This window comes from Rhinolophus sinicus, linkage group LG04 (genome assembly GCF_036562045.2).
Source record: "Rhinolophus sinicus isolate RSC01 linkage group LG04, ASM3656204v1, whole genome shotgun sequence".
Lineage (NCBI taxonomy): Eukaryota > Metazoa > Chordata > Mammalia > Chiroptera > Rhinolophidae > Rhinolophus > Rhinolophus sinicus.
Genome location: NC_133754.1, coordinates 95531623 through 95550374, shown reverse-complemented (window position 1 = coordinate 95550374; position 18752 = coordinate 95531623). Strand labels below are relative to the sequence as shown.

The 18752-nt window shown below is 40.4% G+C and overlaps 1 protein-coding gene across 7 annotated transcripts in view; it reads right to left on the bottom strand.

The window, feature by feature from the left end:
- STARD13 (StAR related lipid transfer domain containing 13) overlaps positions 1-18752 on the bottom strand; it is a 492881-nt gene that overhangs the window by 22699 nt on the left and 451430 nt on the right. For all 7 annotated transcript variants that reach the window (XM_074330029.1, XM_019736522.2, XM_019736521.2 and 4 more), the window contains 3 exons: positions 13554-13617; positions 1657-3059; positions 339-512 (listed from right to left, as the gene is read on the bottom strand). In XM_074330029.1, coding sequence (XP_074186130.1) covers positions 339-512; positions 1657-3059; positions 13554-13617 — 1641 coding nt within the window. The remainder of the gene's footprint in view (positions 1-338; positions 513-1656; positions 3060-13553; positions 13618-18752) is intronic.

The following is an 18752-nucleotide window of genomic DNA, read 5'->3' as shown; positions in this document are numbered from 1 at the left end:
CAGATGTTTCCCAGTAAATGGCTAGAGTTATTTTATGGCAAGTTTATTTTTAATTCCTCTGTTCACAATCAATCATCCTTCACTTGTCCTTTGTCCTTCTTGGAGCCTGACTGCCTTCCCTGGACACCGACGGAGAGCTACAAATAAAGCCATGCTTCCTGCATCTGAGACAGTCCAGGAGGCAGACAGTACAGCAGGACTTGGGGAGTTATTCTCAGATCAGCAGTGAAGGCAACGAACGGGTTCTTTGGAAATCAGAAAGCAAACACTGAAGCTTTTGCGATCACATACTTAGCTCTAGAACGAATGCTGCCCTCCCAAGGGAATGTGGTACGCACCACGTCCAGCCGTGTTTATTGGACAGGGAGTGCTTCTCCATGATGGCCGTGAGGCGAAGCAGCGAGAAGCGCTGGAGCAGGTTCAGTTGGCCGGCCGTCTGGTTGCTGATGTGGGGCGATGCCGTGGACGGCCGAGGCTGATGGGAGAGCTGGAAACTGTTCCATCGGAGTCGCCTTTACCAGAAAGACCATCAGAAAAGCAGTCACAAAGCGGATGTGTTATCGGCAAACACACACTGTCACTAATTTTTAAGTTGCTAATCAAAATAGTTTTGAGCTGAGAAAAATCACAAAGCAAATGGGATATAGAAGACACACATGTACAGAATAGACTTAAGAAACTATTTATTTCCAAGTCTGATAAATCTGGAGAAAAGTTGTTATCTGTTTCATTAGGAGATTTGAATAAGTTATTGAATACATTTTATTTGTTTACTCCTAAATACGTTCACCAAGTGTTGAGAGCAGCTAAGACTCTGTGTGTGTGTGTGTGTGTGTGAGGGAGGGAGGGAGGGAGGGAGGGAGGGAGAGAGAGAGAGAGAGAGAGAGAGAGAGAGAGAGAGAGAGAGAGAAATGTCTCAGTTTTGGTAGCCATAGAATATTTTCACATAGTTATCCTGTTTCTGCACTCTATAATTTGGTGTTGAGATGGAGCCTGAAGGTGATAGACACAGATGAAATAGTCCTGAAGTGATGACACAATACTGAATCCCCAAAAAATATCAGTTCCTTAACTAGAAACCCAGCAGCACACACATTATTACTCTTTCTACTTGTTAGGCCCATCCAGGACAATTTGTCTAGGGTACTTCTGACATGGTATTTGTGAAACAGCTTTTATGTACTCTGTAATTGGCATTTTACAGACAAAATAAACTTATGAAGTACACACCTTCGATTTCAGAATTTTTGCATAGAATTAAAAAAGAACTGTAACATTCGAGGTAGAGACGTTTGAATGAATACTGCTGCGCGGTCAAGGGGAGCACTTGTGTACAGGAGCTGGGCCTCCGTTGTCAGTAATTCTGGATGGTCCCAGCACAGTGCTTTGCACATAAGCTAAAACATTTTTTTAAAAATAAAACTAAGACTGAATTAAAAAGTAAACACTCAGAGAAATGAATAGGAGTTAACATGGATTCAATCACCATATTATTAACTGTACGAAAATTATTCTGTTCAAATGATTCCTGATCACATATGCCACTGATGATAGCGTCAGGCATTTAGTAAGTGCTCTTGAAATGTTTGTTAAATAACTAGACAATGGTTGTTATGAAGTGGATTAAGAATCATTTCACAAAATCAAGCCACCAACCTGTTCGGCCGGGTAAGAGAGGCCCCCACACCCGAGTCCCTCCTTTCTCTGACCCCTGTGGCCTCAGACTCATTAAGCGATGTTCCATCTCTATCCACGTCACTGGGTGTTGTCCGGCCTTCAGAGACCGAGTTGCCTTCGAAATCTAGGGCGATCCGATTAGGAGACGGGAAGGGGCATAAGCCAGGTTTTCCAACCAAAGGGTCATGTGTTTGCAGTTCTGGCAAGACGTTCTTTGACCAGTCGTCCACTACGTCTCGGACCCCGTTGACATGGTGCACAACGTCTTCTAAGCGAGGGAAGAAAACATCTTTCTCCAAGTCCAGAAGGTCTCCTGTGCTGGCATACAGATGGGAGCATGGGACGTTGTCATAGATACTGATGCGACTTGCTCTGTGGCAGGATGCCATGAGTGCGGGCTCCCTGGCATCGGGGCCCTGCTGTCTGCCCAGGGAGATGCTCCCGGTTCTCCAGTTCACCCCGTTGCTGTTGTCTGTTGGCGAGAGGCTTTCGATAGACAGTGCCTTCGGGAAGGTTCCTGGTTTGTGATCCTTGGGAACATGCACTACCAAGTTCTCCTGGGAATGAAACTCATGCATGTGGTTTTGGTCACCTGCATCCCGCAGTGCTGTCCCAGCCAGCACATCCAGGTCTTCCAAGTACATGCCCCCACGCTTGTTCGCCTCCTGGCATTTTCGTTCCTTCAGGCCAGGCGTGCTCAGCCCACTACTGCTGTTTTCCGATGGGCTGCTTTCGCCGCTCCATTTGCTGGAGCATGGAAGCCCTTTGGTGCAGGCAGCCGAGGGTGAGTTCTGGAGATCCCCATTTGGGATTTGGATGCACTGCATGGCCTTGAAGGACTCCGGCTCCTGCTGTAGCACAGGCCCGCTGATCACCAGGCCTCCTGTCCGCCCGGACCCCTTATGCCGCCCTTGTGCTCCTTTTGCTCGGAGTGTTTCCATGCGTTTCAAAAATGATTTGGCCCTGGCCCTGCTGGTTTTCTCATTCTTTGAGTGGAAAGGGTGGTTGAGCACGTCTTTGGGGGACTGTGGGAGGCTGCTGCTGACGGCCTTGGCATCCAGCATGACCGGGCTGCCGTCGGTGCAGTACTGCCCGGAGCAGTCGAATGCCTCCCGGCCAGCGCCCTGGCTGCCCAGCTGGCTGCGGCCGTCACTCCCGCCACTGCTCTCACTGTGGATGGAGCAAACCTCGGGCTCACTCAGGTCTGTGAGGACACTTTCACTGCTGGTCGTGTTTCTCATCCTAATGTCTCCTGATGACCCATTTCTGTCTCCCCCAGGAAACAGTGTGTTGAGGTCATCCACGCGAGACCACCGGCGGCTGGTTCTTTGGAAAGTCCATTTGTTACTGATACAGAGATCTTCCTCATCCGAGTCGTCACCCTGAAAAACATCAAGGATAATGTGTATTGACAGGCGGCTCAGACGAAATGGGAAATCTAGGGGTGCACAGGCCACGTGCTCCCACCTGCTCTCCTTTCTTCCCTCCCTTTCACAGGTGCCCTCTGGGTTTCTTGGGCACCTTTACTCGGTGCTTCCCCCATCAGCCACTGTTGCACACACTCTTCCTCCCTGGTTGCTAGAGGATCTCTTCTTAACCTGCCAAGCTTTCTTCTTTTCAATTTTCATAGAGTTTCTGAATAGTTCCTTCCCTTCTAAGAAGCTTTCCTTGACTGAAGTGTAATGGTAATTCTCTTCTTCACATAGCAACGTAATCTTGCCAAAGAAGGCACTTGCTTCTTTCCTGACACCTCTTCCCTGAGCTCCAGACCCATAGGTTCAGCTTCCCTCTTGTGAATCTCAAAGTTAGTCTATCTCAAAGCTAACATTCCTTACCTTAGTCTCCCCAACTGGGTTTTAAATTAACAGCAAAATTATGCACTTGATTCCTGTAAGTAGAAACTTGGGAGCCCTTCTAGAGATCACAAGTTGAGGAGAGTACGATCAGCCAGCTCTGCTAAGCCAGGCTTCTTGTTTTTAACCGATTCTGAACCTCCATGCCTTTGGCAGGAAACACACCTCAGGACTGTGGCACTCACTCCTTTGCTCTGTCTTACACTCTGCTCCTCACACACTTATCTTATCTCCTCACACACTTGTCTGGGTTCTGCCCGAATTTGCATCCCCTGAGAGATGAGAGTCTGGGTCCCCTGAAGCCAGAGATGACCTTGTTTGTCTTTGCAAATCCCTACAGCTCAGTACAGACCCTGACCTAGAGCATATAAATAATCATTTCCTTCCAAGATGAACTCAGTCACCAGCTCCTTCCTCCTCACTATGCATATTACCAAGGCCCAACTCAAATGATTTTCCAATCTGCTCCCTCATTTGTATCTACTCCCATTCCCTTTGTGTAGGCTCTTGGCACCTCTGTCTGGGTCTGTTACAGTCAAAAGCTGGCTAGAATCCTGTCTCCAGTGTCTCCCCATCTCAACAGCTTTCCACGGTGTAATCCAAATATGATCACATAATTTCCCGGCTTAAAAGCCATCGGCGTTTCTTGTGTGGCATTCAAAGCCCGTTCACCCTGACTGCAATGTACTTACTTTTCTTGCTTCATTTCAGCCGTGCCTTCCAATTTCCCTGCACTCTGCCCTGGCCCACAGCCACCCCCCAACACTCAGCTCCGTTACAGGATTAAGAGTCTAAAAGGATATATGTGGCCCACTGCCGAGAACATCCTTCCCTGGTCCCTGACCATTCTTGGGTACTCTGGGTGCTCGGCTCACATATCACATTCTCTTTGAAGTCTTCTCCGACTGCTCTCTGCAATGACTACCTTCTTCCCTGCACTCCTATAGCATTTGGATCAGACCTTTCCTGCAGCATTTCCTCAAATGATAACTGAAGCTCATGTCACACACACCCACTCTCAATCATTACAGCTAAGCTCATCGACAGCAGTGCCTGTGTTTCTGTTTTATTCATATTTATATCCTCCTCAATGCCAAGCTCATAGTAACCACTCAGTAATTTTTTCTTAATTGAATTGAATTTACTTTATTTTACTTTGGTATCTGGTTCTGAGACCCAGGTCTGAGTGCTAGTAACACCAGTTAAGAGCTTATGATACTGTACAGAGTTGCTTACTCTCTCCAAAGTTTCTCTCACTTATAAAATGGGAATAAACACAGGCTCTGCCTCATGGGTTCCCTGAGGGGATTCAATAAAATAAAGCATTTAGTAGTCCCTCATTGAGGAGTATTTGTTTACTTGTTATTTTCCAATGTTTGTTCAACTACTTTTTTATTGCCTAAGATTGCTTATCTATCTTTTTACATATCTAGCATCCACCTTACCTCCCCTTAACTTTGCAATTTATTCTGTTTTCAAGGAAAAGTAAACAGATGCTCAGTCAGTAAATGTGATATCCCCATTCTTGTTTATTTCTTGAAAATCTAGATTTATATGGATTGGACTAAACGACAAATTTGAACATTCAAGTATAACCTGGGAGAAAGTACGAAACCAAGGTACTAACAGAATTCCATAGTTTTGGGGGTCACGGTGGGAAATTAGCTTTGCGTTTTAAAAAAGTTGTATAAAGCTTTGGCAAAAGAGTTTCAAAAGTTGTACAAGCGGAAAGAAGACAAGACTCTGGGGTGATGAGTCAAAATTATACTTCCTTTGAACCATTTTCTGCTTCCTCTTTCCCTGTGATCAATACAACAAACCCCGACATCTGACAGCCATTATATATCAGGCACCGTGACAGGTTGAAGGCTGAGCTTTGGATTTTCATATCACATTTCAGGAAACTAGTGAGGGGTAGTTGATATGAAGTAAGTATTCTGAAAAAGCCCTTTTAGCAAACAGTGCTTGAGAAGGCAAAAGAAGGATATGCTTTTACAGAAACTGTAGATATTTTAAAACAGAAAATACCATATTTAGTGTTGGCTTCAACGCGCGCTCTCTAGCTAGCCCAAACTAGGGTGCTGATGCTAGTAAACCACATACTACTAGTTGGGTAAGGACGCCTTTATTTTGGTTAAGACAGGATGCCAAGCTGCACACTGGACTGGGACTGGAAAGCCTGCCCCTGTCTGCGAGGCTGTAAGAGCTTATTATACTAGCGTTGGGCAACAGGAAGATGTTTACAACCCAACCAAGGCATGTGAAAAGTGGTGAACTCCTGGAAAAAAAGGCAAACAGTTCAGGGAAATTTTTCAGTATTTAGATGGTTTGAACCAAAACAAACAAACAAAAAACCCCCAAAGCAATAATAAACAAAAACAAAGCAAAAACAAACAAAAAACACCCATTCTCCTTTAGCACCTCCTGCATACAATTATCATAGTATGTCCCAAAGGGTATTGACGTGATTCTCTATCTTTGTTTTCCTCTAGTGCAGTCTCCTTCAAACTATTGATAGTGACATGCAATAAGAAATACATTTTCCATCACAACTCAATTGCACATATCCTTGTTTGAACTCTTATTTTTTATTACAGTATAGTTGACACAATATTATATCAGTTTGAAGTGTACAACATAATGATTTATATACTTTACCATCTGATCATAATAACTTGAGTAACCATGCGTCACTATACAAAGTTGTTATGATATTGACTATTTTCCCTGTGCTGTACATTACATTCCCATGGCACTTATTTTATAACTACAAGTTTGTACCTCTTATTCCCCTTCACCTTTCTCATCCATCACCCCATCCGTTTCCTGTCTGGCAACCACCAGTTTATTCTCTATATCTTTGAGTCTGTTTCTGTTTTATTTGTTTGGTTTTGTGTGTTTTTTTAAATTTTTAAATTGCACATATAAGTGAAATCATATGGTATTTGTCTTTCTCTGTCTGACTTACTTCACTCAGCTGTACTCTAATATTTTATAATCTAATTTAGTCTGTTTCCTTTTTTTTTTTTTTTAATGTTGTTTGTGACCCACCAAATTCATTTGACAACACATCCATGGGCCATGATCCACAGTAAGAAAAACACACTGCACTAGAGTTTAACTTTTTTATACACTCCCGGGCCCAGCCAATTATCAGGTATGTAGCAGACTCTCCAATAGTAATTGTGGAAGTGTACTTATTGATTTAGGAGGTGATCAGATTTCATCAGTTGAAGTTTTTTGAGGCTAAAACAAAACAGTTTGATTATTTAGAAATGCAAAATGGAAATCTCTAGGAGTCAGATGTATTTATGAGAAAATGAAATACCAAACTAATCTTGTCCTCCTATCTCAGTGGTTTGGTAGACCATGAAAATCCTATGGGCATAAAGTGTTTGGGTTTCAGCAGGGGAACTGATGATACTCTCCTGACAGGGTTGTGGCTGAGATGGCTAATGTGCTGGATGCTACAGAGAGTTTTGTTAGTAACTGACTGCGTCTCTAATGCCACCAAAAAGTCTGATCAAAGACTGAAAGCAGCTAAGGAGAGATCTCTGGAAGATGCCTCAAAATTATGCATTTTTAAGAATAACGTCAATGAGCTGGGATAATTCATGTTTTTAAAATGTAAAGATGACACAAGATCGTTCACTAGTCATCTTGAGTAAGGCACCCTTTTTGAGACTCAGTGTTCTCAGCTGTGAAATGGAACTGATCATACACATGTAGCATGGTTTGTCAACAGAACAAAATGAGATTTTATGTGAAAATGTCACACAAACCTTAAAATGCAAGACAAAACTAATTATCGTTGTTAGAGACAGGCAGTATGGAGATGGATAAAGATCTTAATGGGATTGAAGGATGACTTCCTAATAAAATTTCATGAAGTAAAACATAAAGTCCCTAACTTTACAAATCAACCAGAGGATGTGCAGAATGGAGCAGACTTGGTATACCCGCAGTTACATGATAGCATTGTAATGTGGAACAACACCCGAATTGGACTCTACCCTGTCCAGTAAAACACATCTGCTGAGCATGAACTTGGGTAGCACAGCCTTTCCAAATAGTGCTTAATGCTTACTTGTCTGTATTTACCTCATTGGAGACAGGTAAGTTTGGGGACTGGCTGCCCCTTGACCACACTTCAAGTAGCACTGCTCTGAAGTTTCTGGTTTCTAAACCGAACTATTAGTTTTTTCAATCATCCTTCACGGGACGTTGTGGTTCTTAGAACCTCAGCCATGCTCTTCTCTAAAAATACACCCTTTCCCATGTGCCCCTTAAACTGTGGCACTTGGAACAAAGCCCATTGTTCCTGTACGTGACCAGGGCACAGAACAACGTGGTTCCAGCTTTCTTAGTCTTGAGATCTATGCGCCCGGTCATGCATCCTGATGTCGGTGACCTACTTTGGTGGCCATATTACATGGTCAACGCACGTTAAACTTAAATCTGCTACAACTCTCGAAGCTATGAATAGTAACTGCTGGTATACCCAAGATCATGATCAGCAGACGTGTTTTACTGGACAGGGTAGAGTCCAATTTGGGTGTTGTTCCACATCACAATGCATACATTTCAAGATTGGTTTAGCTACCATAACTCAAAGTGTATAATATACAGGAGCCATTGTTTCACAGAAAGATAATTATAGGAATTGGCTAGTGATGAAGGATTAAAGATGAATTTTGAAAATATGGCACTACTTATTTCATTGTTGAAAAAAGGTAAAAAGGAATACCCTAAGCTTTTAAAAATGACTTTCAAATCTCTTCTTTGATTTCAATCAATCTACTCTGTGAGACTTTTCTTTATGATGATTAGCACTAACGCAAAGAAACATTTCAGATATATACATTTCTTCCTGTGAGTAGTGTTGTCAGTCCAACCTAAACTAGATAAAAATCAAGAAACGCACTGTCATGAATACTCAGAGTCATAGTGTTTGATCCAAGTCTGACTATAGGCACTTAATATGGGGAGTCGCTATTTCAAAGTAAACTTTTTGTTCAGTTACTACAGCTGAACGACAAAAAAGTTATGAGTGCAATCATGATTCTCCCTATTAATTGCCTAAGTGTATACTTTCAATAAAAACGTGAATTTTGTAATACTTTTCGATTTCCCGTTGTATTTGTTTTGATTATATTTATTGGAATGCAATTTTTGTGTTTGTTGAGTCTAATAATAAAATATTTAAGTTTCTATTTTCTATAACTTTTCATTTCATAGTTGTAATCATGCATCTGTACTGAATTTTACAAAAGTATCTTGGGCAGTGGCACACCGGAAATTAAAAACAAAACAAAACCAACAGTCAGTTTGAGTTTCTCAAATTCACCACAGAAAGTTTGAGAAACTTTGTTCTAGTCTGAGCAGAGGTAACAGAACTTTCTGGAAAGGGTCAGATAGTAAATATTTTAAGTTTACAGGCCATGCAGTCTCTGTCACAACTACTCAGCTCTGCTGTTGTAGCCAAAAGAATGGGTGTGACTTCATTTCAATACAACCTCCTTTACAAAAACAGGAGTGATGGTTAGCTGACCCTCCCTCTTCCAAATCTAGAGGACAGAGCTGACGGGTTGCTGTACAAAAGGGGAAATCCATACATAATCTGTGCTTCTGCAGAGAAAAGAGCTGGAATCAGATGGGCATGTGTACACTGATTCAGCTTTTAGCTTATTAGACTTTGAGTAATTAGAATAAAACAAATTGCCTTGCAATGTAGTGAACTCATCATGTCTAGATGCTCATGAGCAAAGGCTAAGTGAACCGTGAGGGATGCGCTAAGAAGTAAATCCTGTCATGGATGTGGGGTAGGAAGAGAGGATGGAAGGTCCTTTCCAAGTCAAACATCCTATGGTTCTAGGACAGTCACATGCAGTTACCTTCAATTCAAGACTTTAACAGTCTCCAGTCACGTGAATGGTGGAATAACATGTAACTTTTCTCATTTGACTCTGCTGTTGGGAGCTGCCAGGAAGTGTTTCATTTGGTGGGAGATGCAGGGATCTGAAAAACAGTGAGGGGTGGGGCTGGAGACCAGGCCCCTGGACAACTGTAGCTCCATGGAAATGCTGATGGCACCCAGGCCAGGAGATGTTGCAAGGTGGCAATTAGTCATGGACTCTGTGTTGCTGTCTACCTTTGTTACGATGTCAGAGAGCTTTATGATAATTATAATTTTAACCAGAATCTTCTTTAGAAACCGCTCTTTCTCTTGTGGGAAATCTTAGGTAGGCGTCCTGTGTGCATATGTGTCCTCCTCTTTCCTCATTTTACAGACAGTCCACTGGAGTCTTCAGTCTCTGACCCTAACTTTGAATAAAAGTCACATCACATAAACACTAACCATAATTAGGGGATTTCAGTGTTGTCATAAAGCAAGGGGAGATTTTGTGGGTGATAATAGAGGAGAAACACTTTATTGTCTTTTGTGCCTTGTTTTTCATTTAGATGAAGAAAATATTCATTTTTTTTCTAAAAAATGAGAACATTCTTAGCTGAAATTATATATTCCTCAGAGACAAACATCAACCAAACACTGGAAAAGGAAGCTTGTTGTCTTTGTTTACACAGAATTTGGCCATATCTCTACATGGGAAACAGGAGCCCACATACGTAAGTCCACAGCTGCAAGAGGCAGCTAATCCATAGTTACACAGAAATTTAGAAGTTACCTTCCACTAAAGTTAACTGGAGCTGGGTGGCTGAGTCGGCCTGTTCAAAAGCACAAACGGGTCATCTGCAATGTTGCAGGGGGAAAAGCCTGAAGCCAGAGGCAGGGGGACAGCTAGTTTCCTCAGGCTCTCAGGAAATGCTTCTTGGCTAGGTTTTTAGGTCTTTCCATGAGGTTCATGGTCAAGATTGAGAATACTCTTCTTCACCTAAGGCTCCCAGAGACAGGGAAGATCATCTTGAATCTTTAAAAGACCACTGTTTTCTTCTTCCAAGAGAAAATCTTGTGGTACTGTTTTGTGGGAGGGCAGGTGTGATTTCATGTTTCCTGGTGGCATTTGATGTACAAGAACAGTGCACGCCTACCTAATATGAGTGAGGCTTCACCATCCTCATCTGTTTGTAGACTTTTCTTTTCCTTTCTTGGGTCAACCCACCAAACTCTTCAGATTCAAATGAGAAGCAAATGCAAAGCAAAGCAATGAGATCCATGACTTGAGAGATCCAGAGATAAATTTCCATGAAAACATTAAATAAATGGTGGACTTTAGCACAGATGGCAAGAAACATCCCTCTTCTAAAAACAACAATAAAAATACACAACTGTATGTACTGCTGAGGACTTTTCCAGGGCCAGAAGCTCACTCAGGTACCCATATGTTTCTCAATATCTTTGAGAGGCAAGGAGGGTTTCAAATCCAGCCTCTGCTAACTCTAAGTGGCTTTGGGCGAGTTACTGTCTTCTCTGCCCTTTAGTTTCTGCATCTGCAACATGGGGTTTATGATGAGGAATAGTTCCTCGCATACAATAAGCACTGTGTGAGTATTTGCTCCCCACACAAACCACGGAGCAAGCACACACAGACCTTTCATGGGCCCAGTAGCCCCAAGGGGCGAATAATGACTGCGGCCCCAGACAGGCCATTTGGGGGTGCCGTTCTGCAGAATTAAACACGCCTGGGCATCTGCAGATTAGAGATGAAGATCATATGTTTATTTTGGGGATTGTTTAAAATAGGGACATAGCTAGAGGAAATGCTGCTGTCTTAGTTTTCTTCCAAATAAACTAATTTCAAAGTGCGTGGAAGCTCCACGTGGGGATTGGTTCTCAAGTTTCACTTTCTATTTTTGATCATTTGGCCTATTCCTAGCCTGCATTTATTTATTTTTGTATATACATGTATACATATATATTAGGTTGGTGCAAAAGTAATTGCAGTTTAAAAGGTTAAAAATAATTGCAAAAATCGTAATTACTTTTGCACCAACCATATATATATATATATATATATATATATATATATATATATATATATAATTTGTGTGTGTGGTTTTTTTTTGCAGTAAAATGAAGGAGTGGCCTACGACTATGACTTGTGTCAGGGGCCAATGACGGGAACACACAGCACCACACAGGGTCTCCTGCATAGCTGCTGAGACCACAGCCCCAGATGATGCTGGTCATTACTGAAAGTCACAAGTGGGTGGAGACCACACGTTGGAATTATTTATTTGAAAATTCAGGCTGCGACTCCTGCATTTACAATGTGAACAGCAACATTTTATGCAAGTGCATGCACTGGCGAGGTCTATAGCTCGGCTGGGGCTGTAAGGGTGTGTGGCTCTATCCGGCATAAGGAATAAATTAAGAACGTCAGAATGCTGAAGTGACCAATTTACAGAAGAACTTTTGTGAAGGCAACACATAAATAGTCTAACAAATGTTATTCAAGCCTATCTTACATATGGGTTTCAAAAAGGTGGTGATAGGGCAAGAATATAATCACTCCACTTGGTTGAAAACAAATCATGTCATTAGTTTTGGGCATTTTCTTTTGCAGTACACTGACGCTAAAGGTCTGTATAGGCCACTGTACAGACCAGCCATACTTTTGACACACAGGCGTGGCTGTGTTCAGTTTAATAAGAACCATGTGTTACAATCAAAACAAGATCTGACCCTCATGCTTCAAATAGTATGTATGCTTCTCAAGGGCTCTATTCAGTCAGACAGCTGTTGGGATGTTTATTCCCACATTTTTAATTTGTCTTTGGCCTGGACAAATTGCTCGTGTTTTAATATTTCTCTGGATATTGTTTTTCACCATTTTAACTCCTTAGCTTAAATCTTTGGTTTCTAGCTCAAACCCCAAATTGTTTTTAAAGTGAGGTCAACCAAAATTCATTTGCTTTTTGGGGGGTGCTATTTTAGAGCAGAAATTCAGGTTCAAGTTATTTTTAAAGATTAGGTTACTCAAGAGTAACTTCAAATCTACTGGGTTTAATGATTTCTCTGTGAAGACCAGGATAAAGAACACTTTCTTTTGACTCAAAGATGTTTTCTCTGTTTCTTCGAAGTACACTGAGGCTTGACTTGTTACACATTGGAGAAGTGAAATGAAAAAAAGTAGTTAATGACCTTAACTCTGAATTTCCTAAAAGGATCAGTTCAGTGAGAAAGAGAGGTCTTTCAGCATGATGGTGAGCCGCCTCCGTCGTGGACTTAGAGATGCCTGACGTTGAAGCCCTGCTCTGCTACTCATTAAAAAAAATGATCATGGATAAATGATTTCACTCCCTCAAGTTTTACTTTCTTCATCTAGGAAACAGAGTCCCCACCTCAGTGGATTAAATGAGATCATGTACGATAAGGACATAACATAGCTCCTGGAAAACAGTAAGTGCCCAATAAAATACAGCTTTTTTTTTTTTAACTGACATCTCCAACCTTATTCATGCAGAAGTCCTAGAAGGTGGAAGGAGCACAGTGACTCTTAAAACTGAACAAAACTCCTTGTGACTAGAACAATAAGAAAGGGGGAGAAGCGTGCAAGATGAGGCAGGCTTGGTATCTTGTTGTTATACTCTGCCCCGAACCCCTCAGCCTTATGAAGTGAACTTGTCTGAGAAGGAATGCATCTGGAAATGTACCTGAAATAAAATGCTGTTGGCAAGAATGGACCCATACACTCTTTTCTGCATTCTCGTAATCTCCTAATCACTGTGGAATATTTGACTCTAATAGAGTATAGAGTGGATATTTACACATCCACAAACTTCTGAAAGATTATCTTAAAGAATGACAACGTTTTACATTTTTATGCAAACCCTCTGATAAAAAAGTAAAGCGAATTGAGACGGTGAAAGAAACAGATCTCAGCCTGGGTTTACAATGAACTTATTTAACATTACGATGGTTATGATAAGATGGGATATTTGGAGGACAAACAGATGGTTGGTCGGGCTTTTCAGAATTTTACTTAGGTTCATGTTGTTTTGAGTCTACGAATGCAAGCTTCTTCTGTTGGCATAGCCATGGTCTTACGTGCAGACACCTACCTTTTTCCTTTGGAAGTTCACATCAAGTCTCATTGAGGCACACTTGTTCAACGTATTTAGTCGTCTAAAAAGAAAGAAAAATGTGATGATTGCTACCACTAATTAACCTAAGTTTTCTTTCCAGTTAGCTAATTCTCATTCATTGCCAGTGAAGTTGAAAGTGCCAAAACAACCAGTTATGTCCCAAGAAAGTACTGCACTCAAAGAAGCTTCACTATAGAAGAGTTCCTGTCTGTTTTCCATCTCCAGACCTGAGAGGACTCTGCCATGAAGCCTACTGATCTCCCCCCCTTCCCTAATCTAAACTTGGCCCTTTCCAGGCTTCTCTTTCCACTCACTGTTCTTGGAACCCACAGTCAGTTGTTTTAGCCATATTTTCACCAGTCCCTCAATTACTTTGCCACCTTGATCTTCTATCGTGCTAGTTCCCAAATTTGAATCAACTTAACCATCTGTCTTCTCTCTTGCTCTTGGGCTGTTGGGGATAGGTGGAATAACTCACATTACAATGCTGAATTATACATGTGATGGACTGAATACTAATCCCCCAAAACACATCTGTTGAAGCCTTAACTCCTAATGTGACTATATTTGCAGTAAGAAGTAATTAAGGTTAAATAAGGTCATAGGGTGGAACCCTAATCCAATAGAATTGGCATCCTTAGAAGAGACACCAGAGCGCTCTATCTCTTTCTCTCTCTCTCTCTCTCTCTCAATCAATCAACCATGTGAGGACACAGTGAGAAGGGGGCTATCTGCAAGCCAGGAAGAGAGTCCTTACCAAGAACCAAGCCCTGCTGGCACCTTGATCTTGGACTTTCCACCCTTGAAAACTGTGAGAAAATAAATGTCTATTGTTTAAGACACCCAGTCTGTTCTGTTTTGTGATGGCAGCCCATGCTGACTAATACATATATTTTGATTTCCATCCTCAGCTGGGTTTGCAAAATTGCTACCCAGCATTCCTTTCGTATTTTTTCACTGGTTGGCTCCCAATCTCAGATCATGAAAAGGATGCCCGTTCCTCAACAGATGACTTAGCTACGACTGCCAATGATAAAATACAGCTTAATATAAGTATGTTAGACATACATTTGTTTAATAATCCTTTCATTTATTATTAAAAAGATGTTCCTATTCTTTTTCAAAGCTAATCTTTTAACCTAGTTTTTTATTTCAGTGTCCACCACTTCATCTGAGACCTTGATACCTAATTGATTCCCTCTCACCTCAGCAAACTCGCCTCCCTGCTTTCCTTCTGTTTAAGCTCATCTCTGTCTTGACCACATTGACTAACCAATAGGTTAGCTACCTAACTAACCATGATTAAGCACACTACCTATTTTCCTTCAATCTTATCTTTCCATCAGGCCACTATACCAACTGCCCTGACATCCCCTTTCTTATATTACTCAGTTTGCTGACAACAGTCCCAATTTTCACTCAATTCAACCACTGTAATCTAATTTCATGATCTCTTTGCAAATACCTGTATTATTTTATTTTACTTGGTTGCTTTTAAAAAATCATAGTTATTGAATGTATATGGTTTAAAAAGTCAAACATTAGTGCTCATGTCCTTTTCCATGTACCACTCTTTGGAAGCAACTCTTTCCACTGTTTTCTTTTGGTGTTTACCAAAAGAAAGGAACATGTTTATGCTACTTCTTGACTTTTCAGTTTACTATCTATTTTTTATTAATGATTTTTCAGTCATTATCTATTCACTTTGTTCTACGAAAGATGAGAATTTATTTTTTTTACTACCTTGCCCCATCCCTCACCCTCCCCCCCCCACATTTATATCCTTTACCTCTCATTACTATGGTTAGATTACAATTTCATAACTTTTTGATAAAATGATATCCAGTGTTTATTATGTTCATGTAAATGCTATTCACATGTATATCATACTGTCATTACTTTTTCTTTCATTCTCAACTTTTCATTATCCCGGGAGTTAATAAACATCTTGTTTATTTGTTTCCATAGTTTTCTATGTACTTAGCCCTAAATTCAAACTCAAACACTTCCCCAATTATCTAAATCTCTAAGCATGTTAAAACATATCAAATAGTCTATTAATTTAACTTCCTTGGAGACATCTCTCTTAGAGCCTTCTGACCTGTTCTAGTTGGAGTTTGCCACCTTTTTTTTCTTTTTTTTAAATCACGGCCTGATCAGATTTCTCAGATTCTTCTTAAGCATGTTTTCCAATATTTTGGAGCTGAGTTATAGAAGAGGCCTGGTAATCTCAATATTTAGAATGTAGGTAGGTTGTCTCGGAAGTCCCCATTTTATAGAGTCTCCCACCTTCAACAAGGTCTGGTGTCCCCTAGTCTGGGGAACATGCATTTTAGCCTCTCCAGGGAGCAAATATCTAGTCTTGGGCTGATGGTGGGAAGTGGTCACCTAAATATAGACTGGGGGAGTAAATCAAAGGTTTTAGCTACTTTAAAATAGAATTTCAAACAACCTTCTTCTTTTTAGCCCACCTTTAACATCATTTCCCATTTTGAGTTTTTTAGGATTCCGCAGTGCAAACTGATTTATATTATGACTTCCTCCACTGGCCACTTGAGTTTTCTTTCTCAGGCTCGCTAAGTCCTCTACTTCATATTTCTGTTTTTCGGCTTTGAAAATTTCGTAGTTGTGAACTCTCTATATGGACATTAGTTTTAGTAAAGGAATGTCTCTCTGTAAATTAGTGGGGCTTGAGAAGCAAGCAAATTCAGATGTCTAACCTCCTATCTTTGACCAATTAGTTCTTTTTTTTTTTTTTTTTTTTTTTTTTTTTTTTGGTTATGCATAGACCTTAAGTTTTCAGCTCAATGAGTTTTGGGAATTGTAAACAAGGTAAAGAACATTTCTCCATATCAGAAAGCTCTCTTGTACTCCTTTACCACCAATTCTTCCCCTACCACATCTTCTCTCAACACCCCTAGGGGCAGCCTCTTTCTGATTTCTATTATCCATAGCTTGGTTTTGTCATTTCTTAGTTATCATATAAATGGGATCATATAATATGTACTTTTTGTGTGTCTGACTTTTTTTTTTTCACTCAACACAATATTTTTGAGATTGATCCATGCTGTTGAGTATCGCTGTGATCATCGGTTTTAATTACTGAGTCGTATTCCATGGTATGAAGATATGTGATTGGTATACCTATGGTCTTGCTGATGGCCATTTGGGTTGTTTCCAGTTTTGACCAATGATTTTTTAGTCATCAAATTCCATAGCTGCTTCTTCTTCTTCTCCTTCTTCTTCTCCTCCTCCTCCTCCTCCTCCTCCTCCTCCTTCTCCACCACCTCCTCTTTCTCCTCTTCCTCCTCTTTGTCCTTCTTTTTTTTTCAGCAAAGACATATTTGTAGCAATAGACACTAATTACCACTCACGTTCCTTGAAACTCTTCTCATCTTTGGCGTTCAAGATTATGAATTCTCTCATCTCTCTAAACACCATCTCCTTCCTGTCACCAAGCAGGACTTATTCCTTAACCACTGTTTTTTTTAGAATTCAGACTACAGTCCTTTCTTTGTTACTCTGCATGGGTATACTGAAATATCTTATCTCATCTTAAAATAAATTAGACTCTGATGATGCCCAATCCTCTGTCTCCAGCCCCAGACACCTCACCCAAGCCCCAGAGTTATATTTCTAGTTATTCACTAACCTCACCCATTTGTGGGGTCTTGTTGGCCCTTCAAACTCAATTATCAAAACTGAACTCACTATTCTCTTCAAGACCTGTTTCTCCTAATGTCTTGTCTGGATTAAAGGTATAACCAAGCAGGCCACCCAAACTGAAAAACAGAATCATCTTAAAACTCTTCTTCTTCAGGACTGCATTTGCCTTGATCACCAAGTCCTGTCAATAACACCCCCATGATATTTTTGAAATCTTGCCTCTTTGGTATTAATTCAGTCCATTCTTATCTTTAACCTAGAGTCAGGCAACAGCCTCTTAATTGATTTCACTACCACTTCAAATGCTTCACACTAAAACCAGTTTTTCTCATATTTTGGAACTTTTTATCATTTACTTAAAAATATTTGATGACTTCCCTCTCTCGTTTTCAGCCATCTGCAATTTACCCACTGACTACATATTCATTATTGTCAAGTATAATAAGCAACTCTGGATTAGAAGCAGACCATTTAGTCTGACGCCGTCTTCAGCACATTCTTGCCCTTTGCTCCTAGAACTGACAGCCTATCTTTTTGGCCAGTTCCACATGTGTTAACATCACTACCTAAGAGTGTAGCATCACATGAGGAGTAAATTATATATATATTCTCATTTGGAGGCTCTGAAATATAAGAGCTTAAATAAGTCAATGTTGCTTAATTTGCAACAAGTTTGTTTAGGGAAGGAGTGCCTGTTATTGTAAAATTTATTTATCTAACACACTTGTTCTTCCATTATGGTTTGGAAGCACGAACAAACCATTTTATGCTATGCAAAAGTTTTTGATCTATTAAATATACAAAAGACATCAAAGGGCTCATCCTGTATATACCGCAAGCTTAGATATGCTTTATGCTTCCTAACCCACAGAAGAGGTTTATTATTTTTTTTAAAACTAAAGACTAATTAGATTTAACTACCTAGATTTTATCTCCCCTGAAGTCAGATATTTGTCTGCACCTTAACTTAAGAATTACTCCTCTACTTGGAGAAAATATTAGCAAAACATATATCTCATAAAGTACTTGTTTGCAGAACACATCAAGAACTCAAATTCTATAATAAATCAAACAACTTGATTTTGAAAATGGGCAAATATTTGAATAGACAGTTCTGAAAGAAGATATACAAATGGAAAATAAGCATATAAAAATGCTCCACATCATTAGTCATGGGAGAAATGCAAATTAAATTAACAAGAAACCACTACATACTAGAATCCCTAAATTAAAAACACTAATAATACTAAGTTTTAGCAAGGATGCAGAACTACTGAAACTTCCAAAGGGGTACAGTTGGGCATTTTCTTATAAAAATTAAACATATGCTTAGCATCTGAGCCAGTAATGCTATTCTTAGTTATTTATCCAAGATAAAATAAATCACACATCCATACAAAGACTTGTACTTCAATGTCCATAGCAGTGTTATTTATAAAATTGACAAAAAGGGAAAATACCTCAAGTAACCCTCACCTGGCAAAAGAATGTAATAATTTTGGTATACCC